Source organism: Camellia sinensis, chromosome 14, assembly GCF_055761805.1.
Source record: "Camellia sinensis isolate YWXY chromosome 14, ASM5576180v1, whole genome shotgun sequence".
Classification (NCBI taxonomy): Eukaryota; Viridiplantae; Streptophyta; class Magnoliopsida; order Ericales; family Theaceae; genus Camellia; species Camellia sinensis.
The window spans coordinates 139,402,685-139,414,138 of record NC_138974.1 but is presented as its reverse complement, the minus strand read 5'-3'; the positions used below and the strand labels follow the sequence as shown (position 1 = coordinate 139,414,138).

At 34.2% G+C, this 11,454-nt stretch overlaps 1 protein-coding gene and 1 pseudogene across 1 annotated transcript; one reads left to right on the top strand and one right to left on the bottom strand.

Annotated features, from left to right (window-relative positions):
* Window positions 1–897: 897 nt before the first annotated feature.
* On the bottom strand, window positions 898–4,461 carry LOC145807940 (BTB/POZ domain-containing protein At3g56230-like; annotated as a pseudogene).
* A 3,483-nt stretch (window positions 4,462–7,944) lies between these two features.
* On the top strand, window positions 7,945–10,325 carry LOC145807337 (PKS-NRPS hybrid synthetase cheA-like). Its single transcript, XM_082905325.1, has 3 exons — window positions 7,945–8,765; window positions 8,845–10,063; window positions 10,149–10,325. The coding sequence occupies exons 1-3, from the start codon at window positions 7,945–7,947 to the stop codon at window positions 10,323–10,325; spliced, it is 2,217 nt and encodes a 738-aa protein (XP_082761451.1).
* The last annotated feature ends 1,129 nt before the right edge of the window (window positions 10,326–11,454 follow it).

The following is an 11,454-nucleotide window of genomic DNA, read 5'->3' as shown; positions in this document are numbered from 1 at the left end:
ATCGATGGAAACAGACAATGATACTTTGTTCTCAAAATTTTATTTCACAACAATGCACTTCCAATCAAGGGCCATCATTTGACTCGAAAGTTTGTTATTTGATTTAGGCTTAACTGGTTTAAATGACGCTTGTGTTGGGCTTGGGCTTAAGGTTTAGCATGATTCGTTAGCTTGTGATATGTAGCTAGTCAACTTGATTCATTGACCAGTCAGAGGCAACTCATGAGCTTGGCAAAATATATAAAAAAAATACAAGAAACAAAAAAACAAAAATGCCCAAATTATAAAACTAATTCTTGGCCTTGTTGGCTAAGCCGGTAGGCTTGCTTGTTGGCACATGAGAAACTGCTTGTCTACAACCCATGGGCGTGGCCTTTAATTACATTTTTAGACTCCAAATTATGTTGTTTGCGTCATTTGATCTCAATATTTAAATCATGTCAATTTAATTTTCAATATATAAAAAAAATTTAATTTGATCCCTTAACCTTTCTTTGTTAGTAGATACCATTGAAGTCATAAATAAATGTAAAAATTCACTCCAAAAGTTATATTTTTAGTTCCAAAATACGTTATCTATTTTATTAAGGAGAAAACTCACTTGATATATATACACTTTCAGTTATCAAAATGTATGATTTGTATCATTTTAATATTCAAAATTACATATTTATCTATGACTTTAATGGTGTTTATAGACGGAGTTAGGTTGGAAGACTAAATTAAAACATTTTTTATACGTTAAGGCCTCAATCGACACAATTTAAACATTAGAAACAAAAATGACACAAACAACATACTTTGGATAATAAAAATATAATTAACCCTTGAAACAATACAAGATACAAATTTAATTAATCTATTCATATGAAACTATCCCATAACTCTTTACATCTCTCTCTCCCATTCTCAAACCCCATTTCTTCTATTTTTAATATCCATAAAAGATGCTCTTGTAATATGTACAGTCAAATGTGGATTCTTGAGTGCAAAAGCATCAAACCTAGCTGAGAAAACCACATCCTCCATGTTCTTCACAATGAAGTTCAATGCAGTCTCTTTCAAACTATGGTTAGAACAAACATCTGAAATCTCTAAAATATCGAGTGCGTTCAAAGAGTCCAACGATCCGAGCATTCGGTGCTCACAAAATTTTTGCAGGAATGGTATGTCACACTTGTCAGCTGCAACTGAGAGTGAGTTGACATGTTTATCTACTCTCTCTTTAGGTAAGGTTCCACTGTAGAGGAATTCTAGGAGTGATTCTAATTCTTCGTAGTTGAGTTCAGGGAGAGTTATGGTGTCATTTGGTGGAGCTTTGCATCCATCTGAGTCTAGCATGTTCTTCAATATATCTGATCTTGCTGCCTTCAATCAAACATGACATATATGAGAATGAAAAATTAGCCATAGTTGTAGGTAATAAATGAGAAAAGAATACTGAAATACAAATAAAAAATTATGCAAAGAATATATGTGGAAAAATTACAACGATAGTCCTTATGTTTGCACTTTGTATCATTTTGGTTCTTGTAATTTTAACTGACTTGATTTTAACTCTAAATTTATGATTTTATTTCAATTTAGTCTAATTGATTACTATTGTTAGTATTTTTTTTTTTTTATTATAGAAAATGTGCACATAATAAAAAAACATGTATTATACTTTATAGTTAAAATTATAAACTTGTTCAACTCAATAACCAATTTTGTTTAAAAACCTTAATCGGCTTTATCGATTGAATTAAATTGACATAAAATTTAAAATTAAGCGTCAAAAGTGAGCTAATTAAAATTATAAACTAAAATGATACAAATGACAAAGTAAAAGACTTGTAATGTAATTTATCTAATATATATAATGATGTGGTAGAATTTTTACCACATCACTTTAGTAGATTTTTTTTTTTCTTTTTTCATTTATAAAATTTATATTTACAAATCATTTTTCATAAGAAAATAATAATGGTAATGTACTAAGAAGCGCAACTCTATTATACCTTAAAAAAATTAATACACATCAATTTATAATTATATATCAGTCCATATTTATATTCATTGATAACATTGAGAGAGAGAGAGAGAGAGTTACCAATAAAGCTCTATGGGCGGGAATAGGGGGACCATTGTTGCCAGGCTTGACTTGAATATCAGTGTGAATCTGATCTCTAATGCTGTGTTTGGTTGGGGGATTTGAGAAGGGATTTGAAAAGGAAAATGGAAAAGGTAGGTGAAATGTGAATAAATCATGTCTATATTTCACATAGTTTCACACACTTTTTCCCTTTCCCTTTCCAAATTCCTTCCCAAATCCCCCAACCAAACACAGCATAAATGAATCAACAAATCCACCCAGAAAACTTAACTTATCATTCAGTTCATCTTCCATGTCCTTCATCTCTTTTACCCATTTCAATGCATTTGCAAATCCCTGTGTGTGTGTGTGAGGGAAATAATTGAATTAATTAATCCCATCATCTACCATTTCATTACCAAATTTTGAATTTTGTAGTACAAATGCTGTGTTTTTTTTTTTTTTTTTTTTTTTTATTGTTTATAACTCAATATCCGGCCGAAATGATTGATTAATCTGAAAGAACAATCCCATCATCCACTAATAAGAGGCCCAATTAAAATTTGGGCAAAATCCCATATGCACTATCTCCAAGAAATTGTTTGTATCTAAGAGATTTCGAATGTAAAACCATAGAAAGAGCACATACCAAAGTCCCAGGCTTGGACCATTAGGCCAACTCTTTTGAATTAAGTTGCTAATAATTGGCTATTTTAATAATTTTTTCAGTTTTTATGAAGAAAAGTGAAAAAAATAATATAACAATTTATAATAACTTTTTAATTTTTTAACTACAGTTGCCAAACAAGTTTCTTATATTTAGGTTTGTCAGCCATCAGACCAAACGAAAAAATTTGTTCGACTCTCATATTAATGTTTAAAAATAAATAAATAAATAAATTACCAACCTCCCCAAAAAATATATATATATTACAAGATTACAGCCGTAAAAAATTATAGGAAAAATTATCAATCAGTGTTATTATCAAAAAATTATTACAGATTCATGATAAATTTATAATTTAATTATTACTGTGTATAAATTTTATCATTTATAAAAAAATTACACTGAAATGAAATTTTCCCAAAATTATATCTCGTCAAGTTGTTCTCTATTTTATTTATTTATTATTATTTTATAACGACATTTAATTGTTTAATTTATTGGTCTGGGTTGGCTCCAGGCCCAAAATAATTATAGCTGTGGACTGGGCTGGCTGCTGAGGAACATAATTAGGAGAATCAAGCATGGACAGCCCAAATATGAGCTGGGTTAACTACTACTTGGTCAGTCAAGTTTGTTGGGCACCTGGATTCATGTCCCCAAATTCTCTTTATCTATCCCTTAAAAAAAACAAATAAATAAATAAATAAATAAAATTAATGAATGTTTCTTAATTGTAGCTCCTTTCTTGTTCTGCTCCTTTTATTGTTTTGTTTGGTCCTTCCTACCTATCTGTACCTAGCAAAACTATTTGTCTGGGAAAATAAAAATTTAAAAAAATTGGAAACAAATTGCACCCTCAAAATTTCTGGTTGAATCCAAAAACCAAACAGGTCTTATATTTTTGTGTGTCCATACATTCAATAGATTTTAGGTTATGTTTGTCTGGACGGACATGTGCTTGGGATTGGACTAATAGTCCAGTAAAATTATTAATCTGATATTTGGTTAAAAAATTAAAGTATGGACTAACAATCCATTCGGATATGGTATCTTACATATGATGGACTATTCAATCTAATATAAGGGGTGTGATATAAATTAGGAGGACTAACTCAAAGTCTGGACTAACTTATCAAATTACTATATTATAGTCAATATATTAGATGTCAAATGTCCAATGTCCTATCCATTCCAATTCCCTTAACCAAACAATTATTTTGTTAATCCCACTTTATAAACATTACTCAATCCAAACATAGGATAGGATAATCGATTCAAAGGGATTCGTAATCCTAGAACTATTAGTCATGGAAATGCTAATCCAACCTAATCCAATACCTCAAAACAAAGATGGTCTTAATGCATAATGTTATAACTGTTGTATGCATGGTCATAGATGTCCCATAACAACCATAAACCAAAAAAAGAAAAAGATTCAAACTGATTGTTAACTGATATAACAAGATCATCGAACAGAACTAACAACAGCAGATTAAAATGAAAAACAAATTGCAGAAAACCAGATATGGAAAAACCAACCTTGGATGAATTTGGTGAAGAAACAGCAGTGTTATTGCATTTGTTGTCAACAACTCCCTTATCAATTTCGTGCTTGTTTGTGAGGGTGATCAAGCATCTGGCTCCCTCGTAACACGCTGCGCATCGTATTCCTCGGTGGCCTCAAAATAAATGGCATCGTTGTACAGATTGAGCAATCCATCTTCCTCAAGAAGAAGTAGAAGAAGCTTTTTCTTGTTTAGAATTCTGTCTTCTTTTTTTATTTGTTTGTTCTTTATAGTTCTATTATGGGATTCGTTAACAAGACCTTTTTTAAAAAGAATTATTGTTAGAGGGTTAGGCGAATATGACCTCTATAACTGCTTTCTTTTGTATGCATATATGGCTTGAAAAGAGAAAGTATCCTGATTTAGAAAGTGAACAATGCATATATAATAGCTTTATGTAGGGTGCACTCCATTAATTTATTTAATGAAATTACTAAATTAGCCTTTGAGGAGTTATTGGTAGAGCTGGAGAGAAATATCTATAGAGGGAACCTTAAGGGTTGTCCTGAGTGGTTTGAGGTTGTGTTGCCCACACAATTCCTTAGGATTTAATTATTGAGGACAGGCTGTAAGAAAGAAATTTCTCGTGAATTTTTTAATTCCAGCATGGATGTTTGGCTTTTTATCGAATTGGGAAAGGGATCAATTGAGATATGTATAGATTGACTTGGACATCCTTGACTACTGAACCAAATATATATATATATATAAATATATAGAGAGAGAGAGAGAGAGAGAGAGAGAGAGAGAGAGAGAGAGAGAGGAGTTCTATTCATTCTAGACTTTTTCATTTTCTTTAATGATATTTGACTCTTGATGTATTTCATCACTTTATTTTATTTTATTTTCTATGTGTATCCATTTGATAAATGTCATGAGTATATAAAATACTTCTCATATTTTAAAAATAAAAAAACATATTATGCAACATGAAATATCACGTAAATGGTGAAAAATTACAGAAACATATTCTAGTTGTAAAAAGCAATTCTCTTATAATCCATATGACCCACAATTTTTGTATTTTGGTCTTGATCTACAATTTCTGCCTGAATCCCTAATTGTCACAAATATAGAGACAATACTGGCTAAAAATAAGCTCTAACTTGTGTTTGTACAAGAAAATTAGAACTGAAAAAGTGGAGATGGTGGAGGGCATAGTAGTCATAACAATAAAATCAAAGAGTTGGTTGTCTCCATGTCTTTTTGGAGTGAATTTAAAAAAAAAAGACCCATAAACTAGTAGCTTAGTTAGAGAAGAATGAGAAAGTTAGGAAGTGGAAAGGGGCTTTCCAACCTCATAAACAACAAATATGTACAAGGCAACCACGTCTTAGGAACCACTTCAGAAAATAAGATACATACATATATATATATATATATATATTTTAGGCCAGCCTGGCCAATTTAGAATATAAGACCCCTCTAGAAAAAACCCATTTTGTAACCTATGATGTACATTATTGTACCAACTAATAGAGTTTCCAAGGTTATGATTGATTTTAATTAATCAATGTTTAGGGCATTATAATGATGGTGTTTATCACATGTAGAAATATCAAAGAAAACTTAAACAAGTTTAGTAGATTGTGACAGTTCTAGGGTCCTGTTTAATTGTTTGGGGATAGAGAAGGGCTTAAAATTTAATTATTATTATTTTAGTGTTATTGAATTATTGGATAACATTATATATATATATATATATCATATAATTGGTTGGTTAGAATGGATTAAAACAAGTGATAAGATTTTAATAATTTGGTTTTTATATTTGGATTGTGAAGAGAAAATATATGTATACTTTTTAAAATGAGTCCCTTATATGAGATATTAATTTCCTGTATTATAAATTAGACTACACAAATGTCGAATTAGGAGAGATTAGAATTTAGAAGACAAAATTTGAATCGTGAATCCCACATGACTCCTAATCCAATATAGAGCTCTTCCAAACCTTTGAAATGGATATGAAATTGGAAATAAGATAAGTTATTGTGATTAGTTTTGGGACTGTGACTTATATATATGTATCCATTGTCTATAGTGAAAATGGCAGACTTGCTGCACAAATTGGGTAAATTTTGAATCCTTATGCTATTGTTGTTTCACTTCTTACAACACAGATGTGACAAAATTAGCTGTCACTCAGGTCAATTTTGGTTATTATATATATATATATATATATGTATCCATTGTCTATATAGTCAAAATGGCAGGCTTGCTGCACAAATTGGGTCAATTTTGAATCCTTCACTTGTTACAACACAGATGTGACAAAATTAGCTATTACTCAGGTCAATTTTGGTTATTATATCCCCCCGGGGGAAAAATCGGGAGCTTCTATATACACACACCTAATCCCCTCAATACACACACTTAATGATATTTAATTTTATTACAATTTTATCCCTATGTGAAATTACTATTTTAGACATTATTGTTAATTGAAAACATCTCAATGCACACCTCAGAGTTCACATCTGTTGCATCGTGTGTGTAGCTTGTTCCACTGGTTTGGCATGCTTATTTGAAAATGGAAGGAGAACCAGTGAACCAGTGAACCATTGAGGATTGAGAACCAGTGAACCAGTGTCATTCATAGCTTCTTCCAAGTTCATTGAGCTAGAAGTGAAACCAAAGGGCTTTGGCATTTCCGTAGGGAAAACATCATTGTTATGGAGGATTTGCCTTCTGAAAATCAGCAAATAAGTGTTCATGTGAAGCAAAGCGAAGGAAATGTGAGTTTAATTTTTTTTTCCCAGCGTCGTTCGGATAACCAGAGCCGAATTGTGTTATTTGATTCGGAAATCTACTACCGAAATAATCATGTATTTTCGGAAGTTGATGTCCGAGCAAAGTAATAAATTTCGGAAGTTGTTGTCCGAACAATGTATTTAAATTCGGAAGTTGTTGTCCGAACAAAGTTAACTTTTACAACATTCAACTTCCGAATTTTGAAAAAAAATTCGGACAACTACTTCCAAATGAAGTAAATTTTTTTTTTTTTCCATTTTATATTCCAAATTTGCAAACTGCATACCAAATTTACAGTTTCAAATTGCAAATTAATCTTTATAATGCCATTAAAAATTTGTAATGTTATACAAAACATGCAGGAATATGTGTCAACTCAAGGAAGTCAGGTTTGCGCGAATTTTGTGTTAGATTACACCACTCAATTCACAACTGAACAGGTTTAGTCTACGAAATTATAACGATTATGTTTCGAATTGCTCACCAAATGTAAATGTTTGATAATATTTATTTAACTTTGTAGGTATTCAAAAGTAAGGATGAATTGCTCAACTGGGTACGTGAAGTTGGAAAGAGAAATGGTTTGGTCATTGTAATCAAAACATCAGACTATGGTGGAGGGAAAAAAAGACCCAGGATGTATTTTGCTTGTGAGAGGAGTGGCCAATATAGAGCAACAAAGAAGTTAAAATATGATGGCAACAATACATCAAGAATAACCGGTACGAAGAAGTGTGGTTGTCCTTTTGATCGCTCACAGGTTTACCACACACGATGAATGGACATTGACCGTAGTATGCGGATTGCATAATCATCCACCTGCGGAGCACCTTGAGGGACATTCATATGCGGAGAGGCTATCAAAGGATGAGAAAGCATTGTTAATGGATATGTCAAAGAGCATGGTTCGGCCAAAAGAAATCCTAGTAACCTTGAAACAGCGAGATGCCCTCAATGTAAGCACACTTAAAACCATTTACAATGTACGCCATCAAAACAGGGTGGTACAGAGAGCTGGAAGATCAGAGATGCAACACTTATTGGGTGAATTGGCCAAGTATAATTACATTGAGCGCCATCGATCTGAAGAGTCCACGATGACTGTGACAGACTTGTTTTGGGCATATCCTACCTGTTTGGACTTATTTCGGTCTTTCCCACGTATATTAATTATGGATTGCACATATAAAACACACAGATATCGGCTTCCTCTTCTTGAAATTGTGGGAGTGACATCAACTGAAATGACATTCTCTGTAGCTTTCGCATACTTACAGTATGAGAGGGTCGATAACTATGCGTGGGTGTTAGCTACATTGTGTGATGTCATGGATGGGTTTGTTGTGCCAACAGTTATTGTTACTCACAGAGAGCTAGCCTTGATGAATGCCATACAGAAGATATTCCTGAGTGCCAGACATTTATTATGTCGTTGGCATATCAGTAAGAATGTGTTGACCAAATGCAAGAAAATGTTTGAGACACAGCAAAAATGGGAGAAGTTCAACCATGAGTGGAACTCTGTAGTGTATTCATCTTCTGAAATTCAATACGAGGAGCGTCTTAAATCATTACTTAAGGAATTCAGTAGTTATCCTGATGTAGTCAAATACGTCATGGATACTTGGTTGGTTCCTTACAAGGACAAATTTGTGGCGGCATGGACAGACACGTGTATGCATTGTGGCAATGTTACAACGAACTGGTAAGATTACTTTTCTTCAATATATTATTAATAAGTGCCATGTACTTGATTTTAACTTGACTTACATTGAATTGAACAGGGCTGAGAGTGCACATGCAAAACTTAAAAGACAATTGGGTTCATGTCAAGTCTCATTTCAAGCATCATTTGAGAAAATACACAGTCTGCTTGAGTTGCAACACACTGATATCAAGGCTTCATTTGAGAAAAGTCTAACTGTTGTGCAACATCAATTTAAACCTTCTCAATTCAGGGAGCTACGGGGTAATGTGTCTATCTCTGCATTGGAGTATTTGCTTGTCGAGAGTAAGAGAGCCAATTCCATTGGTATTGATGTTGAAACTTGTGGATACGTCCTTCGCCACACTCATGGTTTACCTTGCTCCCATGAGATTGCTGACTACACCAGACAAGATCGTCCTATACCACTTGCTACCATACACTCACAGTGGAGGCAACTTCATATCTCCATATGCAAGAAAGAAAAGGAAACGGAGGTGACTTGTCATGCAGAAGTAGAGTTGTTTGTGAACAAGTTTAATGAAAGTGATAGAACCATGCGGTTGGAGCTTTTGAAGAAGTTGAAAGAGATTGTATATCTGGGAAGCACTTTTCTTGTTGAGCCGGAAGTGAAGCACAAAACACGTCCTCGGGATCATAAGAAGATCAATGTTTCTACCTGTTGTGACCCGTGTGCATTTGAGTTAGTGCAATCTGGACATGATTCATTCTCACCTAGAGACACTCAAATCACTACATTAGCTTCTACTATGCAAACCAAGAAGAAGCGACCTGTTAAGGGAAAGGAGAAGGTGAATCCGAAAGGGAAGGCATACATTACTAGAACAGTGAAATCTGGTGCATATGTTGATGCTTTCCCTGCTGGGTTGAAACCATACATTAAGTTTATCAAGGATGTAGCTGCAGATGGGAATTGTGGTTTCAGGACTATAGCTGCTTCAATTGGTCATACAGAAGATGATTGGGCTCAGGTTAGGCGTGACCTATTGGGTGAGCTGCACACACACGAGGAGGAATACATTACACTTTATGGGTCCTATGAAAGGTTTGAAGAATTGACAAGCATATTGTCATACTTTGAAGACAATCCTGGATACTCACATTGGATGACTATGCCAGACATAGGGCATCTTGTTGCATCGTGCTACAATCTTGTGTTATACCACTTGTCTTTACAGCAATGTCTCACCTTTTTACCTCTTAGAACAGTGCCAGTACCTCAACTTGATAGACGTGAGATTGCCATTGGGTTTGTCAACGGAAATCATTTCGTCCAGGTATAACAGAAACTTATCAATTGGGTTTGTGCATGTACAAGAAGTTATGAGGTATGACCACTAAGTCAATTGATATTTGGTGCAGGTTTTGTCGCAGCCAGGCCATCCAGTTCCTCCTATTGCCACTAATTGGAGAAAATACTGTCACCCTTGCGCTGTCGACTGGGATGATGCATATGTGCGTCGCATTCAACATTTCAAGGACATTATTCATGATAATGTAGCTACTCGAGAGACTTTTGATGTTGTTGATGTCGCATGACACATGTATGCATTTGACAATGTTAGAATTATGGAAGAAATTAATGGATGTGTTTTTGATGTTGATGTGTTATGTTTTTGATGTTGATGTGTTATGTTTTGCAATGTGGATTGAATGTTATCGACCATTGTTACCATTCCATTGTAATAAGAAAATATCATTTAGAAAATCAACGACCATTGTTACCATTCCATTCTAATAATAAAATGTCATTACAATGTCATTACAATACCATTGTTGCCATTCCATTCTAATAAGAAAATATTAACCACTGTTACCATTACAACAATGTCATCTTACAAAAAACACCAAAAAACATGTGTATGCCTACGCCTAGGCCTACGACTGTATGTCACGAATCAGCTGTATGCCTACGCCTAGGCCTACGACTGTATGTCAATGTCGAAGATGGAAAGCGACCTCCAGCAGAACTAGGTTCAGCTACGTCAATGTGCTGACCTTCAAGAACATGTGTCATACTCTCGATAGCCTGGTAAAGTCGATAAGGATGGCGAATCCCCTCCTGATAACCAGCGTCAATAATAGGATGTGAAATTTGCAGTGCATGTGCAATACGCTGCATTTGAAAAGAATATCACATTTTAGGGAACATATTAGAAAAAAAAAGTAAGTTACATATGCATAAGAGAGGATAATAGATTACATCCGCCTGTTCGCTGAAATCCTGATGGCCATGGACACGTGGTTCATCAGTGTGCTCGACATATAGGTGCGTGATATTCTTATACCAATCCATGTAACCCGGTACACATTGCCAAGGCTGACGAACTGGTGTGCTCCTCTGTTGCTCAGATAACACGTGGTTATCCCAAGCCTCCCAGATCCTATCCAAGTATCTGTACATGACTGTATATCGTGCAGATATGTTGCCTCGCGCACCACGACTAGGAGCTAGCAGTGTATCTGGGATGGTTTGAACACTGCCAAACTGCCTTAAAACTCTATCTGGATGATAGGGTTCGACAACGTCTAAGCACTTTAAGCATCCATGGTAGAACGTAACAGGGTTACATGGATGCCGGTCTCTGCAACTGTGGTATGGATCCCAAATAACCTGTAAACGTAAAGTGTTTTTGCATTAAAGTACATAAAGGGTACGATAAATGGA

Bases quoted from the DNA above. Each gene is read 5' to 3' on its own strand.
- LOC145807337 (XM_082905325.1), top strand. From the start codon at position 7,945: ATGGATATGTCAAAGAGCATGGTTCGGCCAAAAGAAATCCTAGTAACC. The intron at 8,766-8,844 runs GTAAGATTACTT...TGAATTGAACAG, and splicing joins GGCAATGTTACAACGAACTG to GGCTGAGAGTGCACATGCAA. The intron at 10,064-10,148 runs GTATAACAGAAA...TATTTGGTGCAG, and splicing joins ACGGAAATCATTTCGTCCAG to GTTTTGTCGCAGCCAGGCCA.